We start from the raw sequence: 20,271 nt of genomic DNA, 5'->3' as shown, positions 1-20,271 counted from the left end.
ACTCAAGTTAGTACAAATATCTATTCTTCCCAAATTGACGAACAGATTTAACACAGTCCCCATCAAAACCTCAACAAGAGTTTTTGTAAATGCAGACAAGATTACTCCACAATGTATATGGAGAGGTAGAGGAAATAGAATAGCTAAACAATTTTGGAAAAGAAAAAGTGTGAGGAATCATTCTACTTGATTCCAAGTATTATTTTATAGCTACAGTAATCAAGACCATGTAGTATCGGTACAAGAATAGACACACAGATAAACAGAATAGAGAACCCAGAAATAGACCTATACAGATATGCACAACTGATTTTTTTTTTACAATTCAATGGCAGAAAGGTAGCCTTTTTAACAAATGGTGCTGGAGCAATTGGATATCCATAGCAGAAAATGTGGTTATAAAAGGGCAACATAAGGGATCTTTGTGGTGATAGAAATATTCTGTATATTAATATCCTGATTGTGATACTGTAGTATAGCTTTGCAAGATGTTACCATCAAGAGAAATTGTGTAAAGGGTACATGGGATTTCTGTATTTCTTATAACTACATGTGAATCTACAATTATCTCAAAATAAAAGATTAATTTTTTAAAAAGCAACGCAAGGAACTGTAAGGAAAAAGATAATGTAGCTTGAATACGTAAAAATTTTACCTTCTATAGATCAGAGAATACCTCCAAGTTTAAAAGCCAACACTAAACTGGAAAAATATTTGTAACAAATGTGACTGAAAAGTAACCTTTAATATATAAGAAGTTCTATAACTAATTAAGAAAATAATGATATCTTCCTATACAAGCAGTGCACAAAAGAAAAATGCAACTGGCTACAAAATATATGAAAAAATATATCAGTCTCACTGGTAATCAAGGAAATGAAAATTAGAATTCCATTTTTCCTCCAAATTGCAAATGTTCAATGTATAATCCTGTTCCCAAAGACAGTAAAATCTGTATCACATTTATTTTCTAGCTACCTCTTAAGTATTGTGAAATCAGCTGTAAGTAATATTAATTTTAAGGATATTAGCCTTTTCTGATTTTTTAACAATGGCATTAAATTTCTAACCACATTATCAGTAATTATTTATTTTACATTGATAATTCTTACTCATTGTTTACCACTTTCTTGTATACAGTACCTTTTGTGAATTTTTGTTTTTGATTTTTTGTATTTATCAGAATACATTCTTAATTATCCCCCCCAATATAGAGTGATGTACTTTGAGTACTTGGATATCTATATATATCGCTTACCTTTATGCAAATAATTGTTTGGCTAGATGTAAAATTATATGATTGTACCATTTTCCCTTATAAGTCTGAAAACATTACTTCATTCTCTACTTTCATTTAATGTTGAAAATGAAAAATGTTATCCTAGTCTGTTTTTTTACAATAGGCAGCCCGTTTTTAGTTTGTTTTGTGTGTGGAAATTTGTATTCTTTTTATACTTAAAATTTGAATTTGGGCAGGTTCATTTGCCAGGTTCATTGGTATATCTGAGTATGTAAGTTTTTCCATAGTTTTTTTTTACCTATCATTTAGTGAGTCTTTTCTCTCTGAAGACTTGAGTCTTTCTTCAGCTTAAAGATATTTTCTTTTATAATTTCTTTGGTTGTTGTTTCCATTTAACCTAATCTGCTTTCTAATTCTAGAATTCCAATAATTCTGAGTGGATATCCTGGGTCAGTCTTCCATGCAGCTTTTTTCTCACTTTCTATTTCTTGGTCATTTTTATCTTTGTCCTAGGAGAATTCCTTAACTTGGACTTCTGATATGCTAATTTTTTAACCATGTCCATTTCAATCTGCTATTTCTCCCTCTATTAAGTTTAAATGTTTTTTGGAATTATAACTGTGTATTTCGAATAGTTCTTTCTTATTTCCTATTTGCTTCCTTTTGTATATTGAAGCTTGGTTGGTTTTATCAGTATAATATCCTTCTGAATATTACTGAGAATGTCAATTTTAAGTTGACTGACATTAACTCCTGTTTCCTGCATCGACTGTTTTTTAGGGACTCTTTACATGGTTTGCTTAGTTTGGTTTCCCTGTTTTGAACTGATTTCCTCCTAGGACCAGTGAGTTTTTGTTGCTTGCTCATATTTTTAATGAAGTTCTTGAGTAGCCAGTAATGTTGGCTGATACGGGCTACCTCAGCAGTTGTGTGTCACTATTTGATTTTCCTCAGCAAGCTTCCCCACCTTAAACAAAAGAAGATTAGATAGCCATGGAATTCCAAAGGTAAGCTTTATTCTTGGTGTGGGAAGATAGGAACACGCCAGAAAATGGATTTAAGTATTCAGTGGCTGGTAGCTAAGTAGCAAGTAAGCTTCCCCAACCCCTGCCATTGACAGAGGAAGTGGTAAGGGCCTTGGGTAGCTAAGCTCCATTTATCTAGCATTCCATCCACGGTAAGTTAAACATAGAAATAAAGACTGCATTGGCAAGATCCTTAACATACTGCTGTCAGTGATGGTGAGGACAGTTTTTTACATCACTGGTAAGACTAAAAATTTATACCATTCTTCTGGAAAGTAATTTGGCAGAGTGTAAAAAAGGCTTTTAAAATGTCCATTCCCTTTGGTCTAGTTTTCATATTTCTAGAAATGTATCTTAAAGAAGTAGGAAAGTAGACATGGATTTATATTCAGAGATCTTAACTGCTATGTTACTTACAAGGGAAAATTGGAAAGACTCTAAATGTCTTACAGAAAAGGCATGGTAAATCATATCAATTATGTAACTATGATGGGATGTTTTACAGCCAACTTTAAAATGCCTAATGACATGGAGAAATCTGCTTATGATGTAATGTTGACTGAAAAAGTCAGAGTACAACATTTATATACAGTACCATTCTTTATTAAAAAAAAGTATGTATATATGCTTATATATAATAAAAAGGTCAGAATAAATACAACAAATTATCAGTGGTGACATCTTAGATGATTTTTCTTTTTAAAACTTGTATTTTTCAAATTTTCTACAATGTGTCTGTCTGACTTATAGTCAGAAAAAAACAATAGTGTTGTAAAAATCTCTCCGTACTCTACACCGCTCCAAAAAATACCCCTGCTTTTCAGAATTTGTAGGCAAAAGTGGTTTACATTAGTGTTGAATTTGTCGATTATCATAATGCACAAATGGATTTTGAATTCTCCAGCTTTCCACATTGTGTAATGAGCACGGCTGCTGTTGCCAGCATTGGCGTATGAGCCCCAGCACAGCCCATCTGCTGCTCAGGCCTGGCTTGGCTGACACAGATTTATTTCATTTCGGTCTTTAATTTGGCAATTTTCTTTTTTCTCATTATCATAGCTGGGATTCAGTACCAGTGTTAGTCACTTTGTTTACCAGTTGGTTGTTTGCTTTTGTTCATTTTGTGAAGACGAAGAAGCCAACAATGAGAATCCTGTCTTCTGAAAATGCAGTGCTTGTCCTTGGGGATCTTGGGCATGTCTTGCTACAGCGCTCTCTGTTTCTGACACTTGCAAGCCATTTCTATTGTTTTGATTAGTAGAAGGTTTCCTGGTGTATTTTTTCAAAGAGCTTAGCATTCCTTTCCCCCAACCCTACCCCCCATCTCCAGGAAGATTTCGAAATGGTTCCAAATAAAAATTATAAACATTAGCCTTGAGCTATGCTCTCTCCATCTGGTATTTGGTACTTTTTTTTTTTTTTTTTTTAACTGAAGGCTCATGTTATTTGTTTGATCTTCATCACTAGTACAAAAGCAGGAGGTGTGAGACTTACACTCTGCCCCAAGCACCCTGTACTTAAGAAGAGATTTTCATCTGAATTGGTTTGTATTTCAAAGTGCACTTGGGACAGTCAGCCAGGCCTCTAAGAATTTACTCAGGTGAAACTTTTAGAACTGTTAGTCATCTGAGATTTCTTGAATGGATTTATTGGGATGGGATGGCTGCTGCCTGAAAAGCCTTTTTGAGCCTGACACTTTATTTTGAAGAGACATTCTTTGTAAGACTTTGTGCTACTTTTCTCTCTAGGTTACCCTGAAGAGACTTATCCAATTTATGACCTTTCAGATTGCATCAAGCATAGGCAAGAAACAATCCTAGTGGATTACCTGGACCCAAAAGAGCCCTCTGCTGAAGAAATAGCTGAAAGAATGGGAATGCTAGAAGAAGAAGAATCTGACCGTTTGGGTTGGGAAATGCCTGCTGACCCCAGAGCCCAGGAAGATAATTCTGTTACCTCATGCGACTCAAAGCCAGAAACATGTTCCTGCTGTCTTCATGAAGAAGAGGATCCTGCTGTCTTGGCAGAGAATGCCGGATTCAGTGCAGACAGTTACAGTGAGCAGGAGGAAACCACCAAAGAAGTGTGGCCCCAGGACTTCAGAGATGAGGGCCTGGGCATTCGTGCTGACAAAGCATATACAGGTGGCACATTGAGGAAGCGGAACCCCCAGGGTTTAGAGTGAAAACATCCAGTTTGGTGAAGTATCCATTACTTTAGTCCCAAGGCGACCTTTGTCTCATCTCTCAGATTTCATCCTTGGCCCTGTGCCCTGTACTTCATTCTCTTTGTTTAATTATCATAGCCAGTCAGGTCACTACTGTGGATATTGTGTATCCTTCCTGGTGCTCACACACCTGTCACCTTGTAAAACATCAGAGAGAGTAGTAGGAACACAAGATAGCTTCACTCTTCCTGCCTTTCCTCCATCAGAGAGTTGATCCACTGAGTAAATGATCTTTCGTAATTACAGATGGGACCACCCAAGGGCAGAGGTCCGACTCTTCGTGCTAGGTGTGACATATGGTTTACCTGTGATTGAACATCAGCTTACACATGAAGAGGACTTAAGGTTGCAAGAGTGAAGATTTCAGAGTCCAAGATGCCTTATTCTCTGGGCCTTGAGCAGGTTAGTGGTCCCCTGGGTTCACAAAGAGAACATTTTGTGGGGATGAAGGGACCAGAGCAAGGTAGGATTCTGCCGTGTGAGCTGAAGCTCCTTCCTCACGAGGGCCTTTTTAGGAGTGCTGATGCTGCCTCAGATACCCTTTTTCTCTAGAGGAGGAGAAGACTCCCACTAACCTGAAAACGAACCCAGAGGCCTGTAGGGGGACTGTTTGCTCTGATATTGCCTGGATCTCTAGCTTCCTTTATCCCTGGTCTTCCTAACAACTGCCAAACCCAGAAGCATCTTTGTACCTCTGATCTTCAGTGGCTAGAGGAAGCTTTAGATAGACTTTAGTCCTTGCCCTGTAGAGCCAAGGTTTGAAGCTGCTGAGGCTGCAGGAAAGCCTACCATGAGATGCTCAGAAGACCAGGGAGCCAGTGATGGGGTGAGAACCCATGCATTTATGGACAGTCCTTGCCTAGAAGCTGTTTCTGAATGTTGAGCCCTCTGGGAAATTTGTTGTCACAACCACATGGATTGAAACAAAAGTGAGGACTGAGCCTGTAGACAGTTGCCAGCCCAGCAGGGAAGTTGCAGAGTGTGCTGCAGAGAACCATTGTAGCAGTGCCCAAGAGAAGAGACCATTGGTCTGTTTGTATTCGGATATCTGGGCCTTCTCTCTCCTGGGGAAAGTAGGAGGGGTTAGGTTAGAACTGGGAGGATTTTGACCAAACTGTAGGCTTAATCTCTAAGATACCATCTGTCATGTGTCTTTTTGAGACAAAATGACACCTATGTTTTCTGTCTAGTAAGGATGGGTGAGTTCACAGTTTACCTGTAAGACCTGAGAGTTTAAAAAGGACACATTCCTGAGGACATTCCCAGCCATGAAATGTGGAAGACTTGAAAATTAAGAAATTATGTATAGGTAGATATGGCTTTTAGAGTTCCACTGTTCCTGGCACGAGTAGGATGCCAGGAAAATAGTTTAAATCACACATATAAGCATACAGACTATTGTCAGAAGGTAAAGAGTCATTATTAAGATGTGTCAGCTACTACTAGACATTTCTTGTTATTGAACTACAGAGAAAAGTTTAAGACTGCTCTGTAGAAAATATATTGCATGTTCTTTGTGAAACATTTGGTTCACTTGTAACGAATGCTGTCTAAAATGTACTTAAAATCTAGATATAATGTAACACTAAAGGTAAAAAATCATGTAGGTGCTCTTTGCTGTTTCCATAAATCGTTTTCTGTGTTATTTCTCTTCATTCACCGTAAGGGGTTGTTTTGAGTCCTGGGTCCCTGTTTCAGATTTCTGCCTTAGGATATGATTCCCTTATTAGAAATGCATATGTTTCCTTCTACCTTATTCTTTCATTCATTTATTCATGTAGCAGACACTGCTCAGAGCTAGGCAGTGGCAACAGAATGCTCAGTTCCTACCTTTAAGAAGCTCAGTTTAGTGTGGGAGCTTTCCTTATCCAATTTTTTAAAATGAACTATAAACTTTAAAAGGGCTCAAGATTGTGAGTTCTGTAGACAGAGAAATGTCGGTCATGATTACATCCCTGCCTATTCTAACTAGAATCTTGTCAGCTCCTTAACTCTTGAGCCATGGCTTTTTCATCTCTAATGCAAGGGAGTCTCACAGGATGGTTATAAGGATTAATGAAATCATCAGTGCCTGTAAAACAGCATTAGTCCTATCTCATAGTAACCACTCAATCAGTGGTAGCTAATTTACTTTTACTGTACAAGGTTTCATGCTATAATTGAGATATGGACCCAAATCTACAGGAGCACAGAGAGATTTTTTGTCAAAGTACTTCCAAGAAAATTCACAGAGGAGGTGAGTCTTGAAGCATGTTGAGAACTTCTCCAGGTAGACAAGGAAGAGAAGACATTCCTAGTAGAAAGAGTGGTAGTAGAGAAAGCAGTGGGGTGTGAAAATATATGGATGTTCAAGTATTTTGATGAGGCTGCTATGGAAGGTGTCACATAACCAACTCTTTATTTTAAATGTTAATCTTCGGGGGAAACTGGTTCATGAAAATAGTTCCTGCCAGAACTCATGATGGTGGTTGCTGCCCTAGCTCTTTTTGGTTTATATAGCAGGAATATATTTATATTTCAGAAATTTTAATGTACTTTTCAATAATTTCAGATTAGACAGTCTTTTCTGCATTATCCAGAATCATTTCATCCTTCAGGGGTGACATATATACAACCCAGGATGACCAAAATCATGGGACTGGTTTTTATTGTCGTGCCTGATGTCTTTCCTCATGGTCTTCATCTCTCAGAACTGGTGTGGGCTGTGAACTTCATCACTCCCTGGGCACTAGGTCTGCACTGGCCTTTGGTCCCTGTGGCAGAGCATGTCACATCTCTGGAGGCAGATAGTTGGCCTAGAAAACAACTGTATCACCTGAGACCATGCTTGGTAAATCAGGTAGGTGACCCAGCCAGGAGATCTCCTCATTCCTGGTAATAACAGGAGGCACATGGAGAGCATCTCATTAGCTCCAAGACCAGTGATGTAGGCCCAGGGAGAAAAATGAGTAGATACTTTTAGTCTCTAGAAAAAACGGCCTAAGAGAATCATACTCTCTGTACCTTCTATGGCTGAGGTGATCAAACAACGTACAGTCCAAATTGGGATACTTGGGAGCTTTAGCAATTACGCCAGGACTATCCTGGGCATATGGTCCATGGTTATTTAGAAGAGTTGTCCTTAACCCGGCCACTTAACAAAAACCTCTCTCCTTTTTAGTCATAACCCGCATATGCTGTTTCCCAAAGACGTAGAGGCAAGGAGATAGGCCATGGTTTAGGCAGAAATGCTCTTGGTCACCTAAAAAATCCAAATCTGAGGTAGTAAATAAACTAACCCTACTTATTACCCCCATGCTCTTAAATTCTCTCTCAACCCAGACCGTTTATATTCCAAAGAAAAAGCTAGTACTTCAGCTTTCCGGCAATACTGAGGGAAAAAAAACCATGAAGTACCCATGACTTTTCCTTAACCATTTTTGTACAGATCTAAAATGTACCTAACCTTTCCTTATTTTTTTATACAAAGAAAAGAGGACAGATTTCTCCTTTTTCTTATATCATCCCTTCTCCAAGCAGCAATTTCTTCATTTATGATTTGGAATAAGATCCATTTTACAAGGCTGTTAGGATTAAATATGGTTATAAAGTACCTGTCCCAGGGTGTAGCATGTGGTAGGTACTCATTACAGAATCATCACTCATCAAGTCCTATGCTATCACACTGGACACCCTCCAAGGCTACCCTGACTGCTCGGAGTGGCCCAGCACACAGGATTCTGCAGTCTCTGGGTGACTTTAGTTTCGACCTTCTCCCTTAGGATCAGACTGTTAGCTCTCATGTCTGCTTCTAGCCACAACTACAGTCTCGCTCTTGGCTTCAGATCTGCAACAGGCTAGAAAGAAAATTCCCAAGCATGTCCAAGTCCTGTTTAAATAGGGTAGGCTTCGGGTAGGACCAGAGGATTCAAGTGGCTGAGTCTTCATGTTACCTTGGGGCCTTCCGCCTTTTTCAGCTCTGTGGCCCCATTTTTGTTCCTAAGGACCAGGCCCACGGGGGATACTTTTAGAAAGCAACAGCCCATTCTTCTAGTTGGCACAGCTGACCCCACAGAGGATTACTCTAACTTAAGTACCTTCTGTCCTCACCATTCTTCCAGCCCTTCCCAGCCTCTGTGTGTGGTTCTGACCATCCTTAAACTTGAAGAGCACAGGCCAGAGGGAGGTCAGTTGTAATTCCGTGTCAGTGTTCACAAACAAGCTACGGCCTCCTTGGTGGTGGTAACACCCTCCTCACCTGAGGCTCTTAGGACATAAGAAATGAATGGTTTAGAAAGACACTTAGGTAAGAAATGTTTTTTTCTCCTTTTATAGGAAAAGAAAAGTACACAGTAGTGTTGAAACAGTTCAAGTTTTATTTGTTGATATATGGTCTGTACTTAGACAAACACTTAAGTTCTACAACGTACATAACGTCAACATGGGAAAATACCAACTTTGTCATTGCACAAAGCAATAAATAAATACATTTGCTCCAGAATACCAAAGAGTTTATTCAAAAAGTCACTTAATAAAAGCAGTTTTGCAAGTTCATCTAAAACTTCAGATAATTTTGAACAAAAATAAAATGTCTGACCACTCCAAAATAGGAAAAGACAGTCTTGTGCAAATAGACATACACATTTTCTAAGCATTATGAAAACTGGCTAAATGTATGTTCCCAGCAAGAGAAGTGTCACCCACCCTAACCAGGTCCCCTTTGTCACCAAATACAGGATTAAAGAGGCCAGAGTTGGGCTTCCCTTTCTGAGCCACTCTTAAGTTACTCTCTAGTAAACTCTGGATCTCAGCCTAACTTCCAGCGCTGCCTGGACCTTCATGGAGGAAAGGGGAGAGGGACAGTAGAACAGAAGAGGAAATGGGTGTGACAGCTTTCTTAGGAAAGAAAAAAAGGCACAGTGATGAGCTAGAAAAGGTAGTGATGAAAGCAAAGATCAACTTTCATTCACCCTGACTCCAAGTGCAAGCTTTGACAGTCCAACCTCATTTTGTAGATGAGAAAACAGATCTAGAAAAATTACATGGTTTGTTCGAAATCACATAGCTACTAAGTACAGGAATGCTTTCAGTAAGAGCAACTTGCCTCTCACTTTGGTTGGAAAATTCAAAAACCAAACCTGTCCCAATACTTCTGCTCTCTCTCTCCCCCGTATCCTGAGATAACAAAACATTGCAAACTGTAGGTATTAAGGACAGATAACCAACTAATAAACTCAAACAACAGCCCATACTTTGGCCTGTACCTGGGAGCTGCTACAGTTCAAGCCAGGGCCCAGGGTGGAGTCCCAAGTCTGGGCCCTGAGTGCAAAGAGTCAGGCCCCACTCAGTGCTGGCAGACATTCAGCTATCTGAAAAGGTGTGCTGAGGGCCACCTGGCAGCCTAAGGTCACAGGGAGATCTTGACCGGGGTGAGGCATTCCAGAGAGGGGAAGGCCGGTGTTACTGCAGTAAGGGAAAACCCAGGGACTCCGTCTAGGAGATGGAATTTGTGCTTGCGTAACAGAGCCACGGACGCGGCCAGCCCAGCATCTCCCCTCACTGCAGACCCCACTGTGAAGAAAGCATGGACCTTTTAGTTTGAAATCATCACTTATTAAATTTAGAACTGCCTTTAAATAAATGACAAATTTAGAAGTAAATGCCCCATTTACAAAACAAAAACTTCCGCTTTTACAATTTTCTTGCCCTCATTGTCACTAAAGGAGATGGGCTTCAAAGGTTCTCTTCTGTCACACTCCCTGGCTTCCAGCACCTGTCCCTGGCATGAGTCTGTACCTTACATGCTCCTTCTGAACTAGTGTAGTGATTAAGGCACATTCACTAGAATATGTTCAAATTCATCCGAAAGCATGCATGTGGGAACCGAACAACTTTCTTAGATGGTGTCCTCCCAATCAGAACCTTGGGAGAAAGAGCTGGTACTTTCCCAGGTATACTTTCTTATCAAAGAATATTGAAATGAATGAACAAAAGCCACAGGTACACTACATCCTTATTCCTTTCCTATTCATTCTTAGAAATATGACCATAAGAAACCTCAGATGGTTATTTGCAGATTGCCCTTTTCCCCAAATACACAGACACAGACGCAGACAGACACAGAGCACCTTGGAGCCAAAGGAAAGAAAAAAAGAGCTGAAGTGAATGTCACCACTCTGCCAAACTGTTTTGGGGCAGAGGGCTGTAGGGTTTTGGGATGTAGCCCCAGAAGGAATTACAGAGCCAAGAGCAGTCACGGAAGAGCTGCCTAAGATCCCAGCTGCCCAACACTCCTAGGGACTGCTCATTCCCTGCCTAACCAAGGACTATTAGGATAAAGGGTACGGAAGGCAAGAAATTACTATGGGAGAGGCTGAGCCCAGGTGGTCTCCAGGGGCCCGGGCAGCTCTGAGTCTTTGGGCCCATGGCTGTGAGGCCAGAGGTCAAGGAAAACCAGCATCACCAGAAATGGGGTCATAAGAACAAACCCTGTGAGGCTGGGTCTCGAGCAGGTGACTTAACTGCTCTTGCTTGTCACTTAGTGCCCAACAGAGGGTTTTGTTGCTGAGCTATCCTTCTCCACAGCCAGGCTTAGAAAGCTCAGCCCACATTCCTGACCTACCAAAATATTCAGCCAACCCCCTCTCCTGTGTATAAGAGGAGAAAGGGAACAGGAGTTTGCCATTGTGCTTCTGATTTTTCCACTCTTGTCACCAGGATTTCCCCTCTCATGAGGATCCAAAAACCAGCCTGTTCTACCTTAAAATCATAGACCCAGAGAAACAGCTTGACCAGACTTTAGAATCATCTAGTGCCTATCATCCCAGATATCAGCAGTTCCCTTCTCAAAGTCAGAAAAGGAGGAGCCAAACCGGAACTATGGACAGCAGGATGGCACCACAGTATTTCCCTGGAAAGTAAACCAGCCCCAGCACAAAAAGTTCTGGTGCCCTCAAAATGGCCCTAAGTTAAGAGCTGTCCAGAACTAGACCACATTGACAAAAACTAGGTCACTGGAGGGGACTCTCAGAAACATATGCCTAGGTGTGGGCAGATCCATGCTGGAACAAGTATGCCTTGCTTTAAGCACTCAACACAGGAAATCCTAGATTATGGAGAAATGAGAGCATACTCCCCCCACTTAAGTCAAAACAACTCCCTCACTTCACTACAGAGCCTCACTAACGTGTGAAGTATGACTTTTATTTTTTAAGAAATCAGTTTCTAGGTAGTCTTTCCAAGCACGTCTACTACTCTGAAGTGAAGAACAACTGCTTGCTAACCACTGATTTCTGATCTCCATCAGGGCAAGTAGTCTCTGCCAGGGTAAATGACAAAAAGGCAGATGAGAGTTCCCAAGTCGTCAAGGTAGTAGATGGATGGCAGTGGACCATCCAAGGAGAAGGATGGCAGTGGAGGGAGAGAGCAGGCCCTGCCCCAGAACATGAGCACCCCACCTGTCACACCCAGTACAGAAATGGGCAGTAGCCTTGCTAGGCCGGCTTACTGGGCATCTGACATTGCTAAGTTTCTAGAATCAGGCAAAAGGGCGAGGGCACGTAGACTGGGCCCCAGGAAAGCCAGAGAGCCAGAGAGAGTAGTTTCTTGGGGCATGGTGGGAATAAAGAAATCCTGTGAGATGAAGTTCCAAATTCCGCCACTAACCTGCCAGGTGACCTAGGACACATTCCATTTTCTGAGTGATTCACCTAAAGTGACAAGAGTTGTACTAATTGATCTCTAAGGGTCCTGCCTCCTCTGGTCTCTTATCGTTCTAAAATATTCTCTGCTCTCCTCACCCTGTCCCATTTCTATCCAAGAACAACTACACAGAGAAGCCCTCAGCAACCACGACCTAGGCTAACCATAGTGAGAGCTGAAGCACAGGCACGCGCACCTGCAGCTTACTAGCAAGGGCCCCAGCATGCCTACCTGTGTGTAGTCTGGGGTTGGTGTCCGGGGTGAGTTTTGCGGGGACTGGTCAGCAGAGAGCTCCTGGGGCAGCTGACAAGGTTTCCAGGATATCCCTGATCCAGGGAGTCTGTTCCATACACCTCCATTCTGAGCCTGTGTCCTACAGGCCCCATCCTCTAAGACATCTAGCCTTGAGGCTGGCCTCCTGCTGCCTCTGCGCATAGAGACAACCTAGAGAAATCAAATGAGCTGGATCCCTAGGCCACTAGCCAATTCCTAGCAGCCAGGCCCCTACAGTCCTGACAAGGTCCTGCCAACTCACTCTTCCCCAGCCCCTATAACTCTGCTAGGCTGGGGCCTTCTGCAGTTGGGGAACTGTCTGCAGTTTTAAGGGCCAGGCTCGGCTACCAAGCCCTTTACTATATGAAGTTGACATGCCTTACACACACTTTCTGTGCCCCTCACTGTTGGGGATCCGTTGTCACCTGACTCCTGGGCTGAATGGATGGCTAGGCCACAGCAGCCCTGAATTGTGCTTTCTCTCCCTCTGCACTTCATCCTGCCTTCCCAACTGAAGAGGCTGCCCAGCTTGGCAAACATGACTGCAGCAGGATACTAAACCAAGAGTGGGGGTGTGTGTTGATCTTAGGGCACAGAAATTCACTCTGGTCCCTTCATACACACCCCACTCCTCTGCCTCAACAGAGGAGGCAAAGGTGCCAATTCCTGGCTGGCCAGGCCAGGGAGCCCACTGAGAGCCAAAGGTTCATCTGGCAGGAGGCCTATGTACACAGGGTAGGCAGGGCTGTCTCCGCAGGCAGGCAGGCAGCTCCTCTCCGGGCTGGGCAACCTCAAAGGGCATGAGGAGGCCTTTATTCGCAGGCCAGCTTGCTGTCGAAGCTGGACAGGGCAATGGCAAAGGCCTGCAGCGCACACAGCGGGTAGTTGTAATCCATGGTGAACACATCCTCTGCTACACGGCCAAACTGCATCACGATGTAGTCCGCTGGAGACAGGCACGAGTGTGGACAGACACAGAGACAGAGTAAGGATGGCGGAGATGGGAAAGCACAGACACCCAAAACCCAACAAGGAAGAGAAAGGAAGAAGCAGTGATACCAAGGTAATCCCAAAGGAGGTAAAACACCATTTGAGAGGAGGGCAGGAAGAAGGAGCAGAGGGCAAAGGAGAAAGAAAGATGTGTACAAATACCAGGAGAAAGGGAAGTAGTCCATTCACAGAGTATTTCCACACCTGAAGCTCTGCTGAGTGCACATTATCTAGGGTCAGGGCTCCAAAGAGGTTTCCTCCAAGGCCACAGTTATGGTTAGAAAGTTCTTTACATCTAATCTAAGCCATATAACCCGTGCCTTTAATCTCTGGCCTACGTGGGCATGGCTAGGGGAACCGAACCCTGAGCTAATGGCCCGATTCTCATGTGGACAGGAATGAGTAAAATGCAGGAACACTCACGGTCATTGCCATGGATGATCTGGAAGTTCTTCACGGAGGCCTGTGTAACACGCCCGTGGAAGTTGAGTACGTAGGACTGCGTGTCGTCATTCCAGACAGGTGTCTTGTTTTGGAGCTCAATGATACTCTCTGTGTTCTTATTCTGCCAGCGTGCAAGCAGCGTCTCATGCTCCTGGGAAAGCAGCCTCACCTGAGCCACGCCCAGGCCTTGGCACTCTGACCACCCCAAAGAGGGATCTGCCCCAGGGGTGGGAGTCCTTAGATTTTCCTAGACCCCTACGGTTTCTCACACTGAGCCTCCTACACACAGACACACCAGCTGGAGATCTGCCCTCAGAAGCTCATGCGGAGGTTGGGATGATGGGGAAGGACTGGGGTGGGGCAGAGACTCACATTGCGGGGTCGGATAGAGACTCTCTCGTGAACCATGTTCATGCCTGGGACAATCACACTCATCTTCCGTGGGCCCTTAAAACCTAAGACGTTTGTCTCCTAGGAAGTAAAGAGAGAACTCAACAGTGGCCATCCGAGAACTACTTACTATTAGAGAGACTGGGAGAAAGGGAATAGATGATGAGCTAGTTCTCACCATCTCTACTAGAATGTCTAATAGGCATTATAATAATAATCACATGTGTCTAAAAGTTAGCTCCTGAATCCCGCCCAAACTAGCTCCTTTCACAGTTGTCCTCACTTCAGTTAACAGCAAACTCAGTTCTTCCTTTGCTCAGGCAAACTACGTGGGGTCATACTTTCTCATACACCCTACCTTCTCACCCATCAGCAAATGCTATCAGTTCTACCTTCAAATTAGATCCAGAATCCAGTCACTTTTCACCATCACTCCCTCTCACAGATTACAGTAATAGACAATGTGGATTCCTTGTTTCCATTCCTGGCCCTCTCCCCCTCCTCCCTGTCATCTCCTCTCCACACAGCAAGGAGTGGTGAAGTCAGATTTTTTTCTCCCTAGTTCACTCAGAGTAAAAGCTGAAGGTCTTACCTCAACCTGCAAGGCCTCATAAGATATGGTCCCATTACCTCCTCCTCATCATCACTCATTCTGCCCTCCTTACTGTTCCCCCTCCATACCAGACATCATTCACTTCTTTCTCGGCTTCACCCAAGTGCTAACTCAGTGAGAGTGGTACCCTCCCTGCCATCCTTCCTAAAAGCTCACACACACCTGGACACTTCATATTCCTCCTTCCTACTTTATTTTTTTCTTCTTTGCACTTATCAGGCACATATTTTGCTTATTTTTATGTTTTATAGCTTGTCTCTCCCACTAAGGGTTGACGTCCCATAAGAGTATAAATTTATGTCTCTTCTGTTCATTACTACATCCTTAGTGCCTCTAAACAGTACCTGGAACATAGTTGAAGCTCGGTTAAGTATTTGAAGAGATTTGGGATGCCTCCCCAAAGTTGACCAGCAGGTGGCACCATAAGATCATACTAAATAGCTATGGATTTCCAATTAGCCTCTGTGAAGTGCCCATGCCCAATTGATGGGGGTACCTACCAATCTCTCATTTTAAAATGAAGTGAAATCCCCTGTACTTATATTCCAGTTTTGTCTTTTATGAGCTGTGGGACATTTGCAAGTAACCCAACCTCTATGCTTTAATTTCCTCATCTACATAATAAAGAAAATAGGACAGAGCTTTAGTCTGAGCATTCAGTGAGATGATTATGCAAAGGACCTTGTAGTCCATGCAGGATGCTGGAGAGAAGGCTGAAGGGTTACACTGACAACAACCCAGGCCTCCTGCCGCCTCCTTTCCAGGAGGCTCCTGGGCTGGGCTGCATAGAGTCAGGCCCGGTTCCCAGAGCTCTTTAAGGCAGATGGCTAACTGTGGTCTGAGCTCTGAAGAGAGGAGAGGGCCTGGGACAGGAGCCATGCCACAGAGGGCAGCCTACCTCTGCACAGTCTTGTTGACCCACAAAGATAGATGGGACGGCCCACAGATCAGACAGCAAGTCCTGAGTGTCATGTCTAACTTGGGGACCAGAAACCCAGGAACCCAGGACTCACGTAGCACACAGCTGCCAGCTCCTGACGCAAAGTTCCACTTTCCAAAGTAGAGGATGATGCCTTCTGAGGGTTGACTCCATTGTCATAAATGGTGAACTTAGTGCCCATGAGGTTGGACCTGAAGGACAGGCACACTCAGTATAGGGTCATGTACCCTCTGGCCCAGGGTAGCAAACAGCTCAAAAGAGTCTGTCCTATGAGGGGCCTGCAAAGCATCCTGGGCTAGGCCAGGAGTAGACCTGGAGACCTACTGCTCACTGAATCCCCATCTTTGAGGGCAAAAGGCCTGGACTTGCTCTGAGTTGAATCAAAGAGCATCTCCGTTCAGTGAGGGAAATTTGGGGAGGTAAATCTGGGTCCCACAGAAAGTTTCCCTGGAGAAACAGAAGTGCTTGTCTCATGGGAGGTTAGCAAACAGAACAGCATCTGGCAAGACTGTAGAGGGGACTCGGCACACCACAGAGACTGGAGATGGATCTCTGTCCTCTCTAGCCTCAGTCTTGGTCCAGCCCCTTCTCCAGCTCCTTACCTCTAAGCTTGACTTATGCTCCCCAAATCTGGCACTCTATTCCTCAGCAAACCCTCCTCCCACCAAGGCTAGCTCATAGCTTTCCCCCCACCCCAGAGTTGTTCTCTCTTCCCTCAAGGACTCACTCTCAGTCCTACCCCTTGGCACTGACCATGGCGCCAAGGCAGCTCTTCCATGGTGGCCTCTATCATCAGTGATATCCTAGGGTCTGATCCGTCCCTGTCAGTGGGCCTGTGCTCCACCTGGCTGGGATCAGCTTAGGGTGGGGTGTAAGAGGCCCATCTCCAAGTCTGGTTCTAGGCTGGCACAGACCTAAGCCTGTGGTTGGACCTGGTGGACAGAGAGAATCCTGGAAGAGGATCTAACTCCTGGCCCTAGATGTCCCTCAGAGACAAGAGATGCCTTCCAGAGAGCCTGCCCACCCTTCCTGGGGGAGTGCTGGTACCGCAGTTTCCCGATGTAGCTGTCCCCTCCTCGAGACAAGTCTGTTGGGTCTACAGAGATGAGGTAATTGGAAGTTTTACTCTTCTTTCTCTTCCTTCCCGCCAGGAGGAACACCTTGGGGAGCAGAGTAAGGTCACGTTTCAGGCTTGGTTTCTGGTCCACACACAATCGTGAGTGCCACTCACACCTGCACCCACATGAGTGACTCTCCCTTGCTTCAGCTCAGTGTGCATATGTGTACGCACAGCTAACAGAGGCATGCACTGACCAGGCACGGGGGCTTCTGTCTCTGGGGGAACTGAAAGGCCAGTGTTGGATCTGAGGCTTTCAGTTACATTCCAGCCCCAGGACCTGAAGCCTGCCCAGGTGCAAGTGCACGTCCAGGCCAACCTCACCTTCTTCCCATCCTCGCGATCCAGGTGTAGGAAGTAGGTGGGGTACATCCCCCGGTCCATCCCCTTCTTGTCCCGTGTGATGCGGCACTTGATGGTGATACCCTGGGGGGCTGGCCTCAGTGCGAACTCCTCAAGATCCTGGACCTCAACATCCACTGCAGGATCAGGGGCTGTTGGGCTGGGGGCTGATGCTGCCTCCTACCGGGGACAGAACAGGAGCCTGAGCCCTGGGGACCCTGACCAGCTGAAACTGGTGCTCTGGAATCCAGAACTGCCCCTTGATGTGGTGGTGAAAGACAGGGCAGGGTTCCTGGAGGTGGGTCTGGCCCACCTGGCCGGCCTGGCCCTGGGGTTGGCAACTAGCTTCCCACCCCTTCCCTCACCTAAGTAGTCCCTGGGGGTGGAAATGGAGGATATGGGCAGGTTCTCAGAGGTCATCCTGCCTAACTCCTGCTCCCCCCACCCTCCTGGCCTGGCTGAAGAAAACAGGAGGCAGAGCAGGAGGGCAGAAGAGCCCAGGCCAGAACTCTTGACAGGCACCTTGGGCCCAGCCCCTGGCCCAGGAAAGCCGCTCGCCAGATCTCTCCACACTCAACTCCCCCCAGCCCCCAACCTGGATGACCAGCCCTCTGAACACTGACACCCACCCTCCTGCCAGGAATAAAAGCCGCTCACTCACCCTGATGGACTTCCTGCTAGTTGCGGAGCTGGGACGGGTGTTGCTGTTTAACTGGGAGGAGCTAGAGCTGTTCTCGTCCTCATCATCCTCTTCTTCATCAAAGCTCATGCTGCTGGAGATGCCTGGGCCAGGCAGAGGAGCAAGAAGGGATGAGTGGTCACAGAGACACACCCAGACACCTGCTCACAGGCACCAGGTCACCCGTTCCTGCATGCACACATGCACAGAGCCATCTGTGCACACATGCATTCACACACTCCCACACATACATCCAGATATACACAAGGACACTCAGGTGCATGCTGGGACTGGTCACGATGCTAGTGGTGTGCACCCCCCTCCCCCAGCTTCAGCTCAGTCCCTCCATCAGAGCCCCTCCTCTCTAGCAGTCTCAGTGCCCATCTCCTGTGTAGCGAGGCCTGAGTTGAGCTGACCTTGTGCCAGGAGCCTCCATTTCTGGCCTCGGGCCACAGGCCACGGAAGCTTCCGGGGAAAGGCAGCTTCCTTAGCCTGAAGTACCAGGCCCACCAATTCCTCTCCCTGGCCTGCCCGCGGCCCTGTGTGTGCTTTTCCCCACCTGGAATGCCATTCCCAGCCTCAGGTTGCCCCAACAGCCGTCCCTGATCTGATCTCCCAGAATGTGTGGCACTGCAGGGCTTTGTTCTGCCACCCTGTGACAGGGGCTCCCTGGGGCAGGGCGCCTGGTGGGGAAACTCTCTGGGCAGCAGGGTTCCTAGGAGGATCTGCCCTGCTGCTCAGCATCCTGGCCCTGCAACCCCAAGCTTAGCAGACAGGGAACGTTTTACAAAAGGAATTTTCAAAGGAACCAAAGGGAAAAGAAATCTGTCCCCAAGCCTGGGTCTCCCTCGGGGGCAGGTGATATGGGTAGGGGACAGGGCTGCGCTGTGGGCTGGCTACTTACCCTAGTTCACACTTCTTTCCCTTAACTTGGCCTTATCAGAGGCCCCTGCCCAAGTTTCTCATTGCATTGGTCTTCAAGCGTGCCCCCCACTAGGGCCTGGGAGGGGCTGGAACAGACACAGGAGGGCCATGCTCCCCGAGAAGGGTGCATCTGAGAACCTGGGATGGAGCTTTGGGGGTGTCGCTAGACCCCAACGGGGCTCACCCTTCCTCTGCATCGTGGCACGGAGGTCCTGCCCGCTGGGCCGTGGGCCCCCACCAGCTGCCGTCTCCCCTGCGTCCTGGGCGTGGTCCGACTGGCCCACAGTCAGGATCTGCACTGGGCCTCCGGCCTCAGACTTGTCTTCTGCCAGAGCTGCTGGCCCGCCGGTGCCTGCAGGCCACGGATAGTCCTGAGTCCCGACGGGGGTGGGGAGGGGGAGGGAAGCTGCATCTTCAGATGTCCATGAAGTGGGTGAGGGATGAGTGGGTGGACCCTCTGCAAAACTGCATTTACAAGACTGACTTTTAAAAAACTAATGATTGCTGTTGGCCTCTTAATGATGGGTGAGCTGTGAGGGAACATGGGCTTTATTTCCTCCGCTCTTGCCCCAAATTAGTTGCCGAGGGTTGCTTTGAAATGCCTCACATCCCTAGGCAGATGGCAGCCATCTACGAAACCAACTGCACAGTGAAAAACAAGATGGAGTACAAGGATCCACCCAGACCATAGCCAAGGTCATCTCCATCTCTCTCTCATGCGCTCTCTCTCTCTCATCTACAAACATACAGTAAACACACGCATCATTAAAAACATAGGGGGCCCCTTGAAAAAGACTGAGGCTGGCATACACTCGCCTTCCCAAGTGGAAGATCTCCCATCCAACGTCAACCCTCCCGCCCAAGTTGCCACAGCTTCAGTAACAGAAGCAAGGCCTGGCCCACACAGGTGGCAGCCACCCTGCCTGGTTGGGCTATGTCCAAAATGCAGCACAGTGCCAGAAGCTTATGGACCCCGACACTCCACTGTCCGACTATGACCAGAGGCCTGGAGGTCACTGCCCAGGCACAAGGTTGAAGAAACAGGGTGTCTAGGCAGGAGAAATAGGACTTGGGGCCGGGGCCACTATAACTGTCCTTGAGCTCAGGCGGTTTTTTTCTGGGGAGAGAGCAGCAGAGGAAAATAGACTGGTCTGTGGGCCCCGAGGGTGGAATTGGGACTAGAGTCTCAAAAGGCCACATGATGACTGGCAGGCTGCCTGGGAGGCAGTGAGCCCTACGGGAAGGAGTGTCCTGGGTGAGGATAGAGGCAGAAGGTGCTCAGGCTGAGCATGGAAAGGGGCTTCCTGGGCCACAGCTGAGCTGGACTTTACTTCCTGGCGGTACGGAAGGCCTGCCCACACCTGCAGGCCAGCCTAGGGGCCCCATG

At 46.0% G+C, this 20,271-nt stretch overlaps 2 protein-coding genes across 10 annotated transcripts in view; one reads left to right on the top strand and one right to left on the bottom strand.

The window, feature by feature from the left end:
- The window catches only part of RIC3 (RIC3 acetylcholine receptor chaperone), a 41,930-nt gene extending 35,777 nt beyond the window's left edge, over positions 1 to 6,153 (top strand). For 6 of the 7 annotated variants that reach the window (XM_039863499.1, XM_039863496.1, XM_039863497.1 and 3 more), the window contains one exon: positions 4,014 to 6,153. In XM_039863499.1, the coding sequence (XP_039719433.1) occupies positions 4,014 to 4,450 (437 nt within the window). In that variant the 3' untranslated portion in view covers positions 4,451 to 6,153. The remainder of the gene's footprint in view (positions 1 to 4,013) is intronic. The other variant, XM_039863498.1, reaches the window with a different exon arrangement.
- Positions 6,154 to 8,827: 2,674 nt separating this feature from the next.
- TUB (TUB bipartite transcription factor) overlaps positions 8,828 to 20,271 on the bottom strand; it is a 79,742-nt gene continuing 68,298 nt past the window's right edge. For 2 of the 3 annotated variants that reach the window (XM_039863492.1, XM_039863493.1), the window contains exons 4-10: positions 17,943 to 18,064; positions 17,264 to 17,461; positions 16,870 to 16,982; positions 15,896 to 16,013; positions 14,252 to 14,350; positions 13,859 to 14,030; positions 8,828 to 13,391 (exon numbers count right to left, since the gene is read on the bottom strand). In XM_039863492.1, coding sequence (XP_039719426.1) covers positions 13,258 to 13,391; positions 13,859 to 14,030; positions 14,252 to 14,350; positions 15,896 to 16,013; positions 16,870 to 16,982; positions 17,264 to 17,461; positions 17,943 to 18,064 — 956 coding nt within the window. In that variant the 3' untranslated portion in view covers positions 8,828 to 13,257. Of the gene's footprint in view, positions 13,392 to 13,858; positions 14,031 to 14,251; positions 14,351 to 15,895; positions 16,014 to 16,869; positions 16,983 to 17,263; positions 17,462 to 17,942; positions 18,065 to 19,068; positions 19,340 to 20,210; positions 20,236 to 20,271 lie in introns of all 3 variants that reach the window. The other variant, XM_039863494.1, reaches the window with a different exon arrangement.

This window comes from Pteropus medius, unplaced genomic scaffold (assembly GCF_902729225.1).
Source record: "Pteropus medius unplaced genomic scaffold, Ma_sr-lr_union100, whole genome shotgun sequence".
NCBI classification, from domain to species: domain Eukaryota; kingdom Metazoa; phylum Chordata; class Mammalia; order Chiroptera; family Pteropodidae; genus Pteropus; species Pteropus medius.
This window is presented reverse-complemented; position numbering and strand designations above follow the sequence as displayed.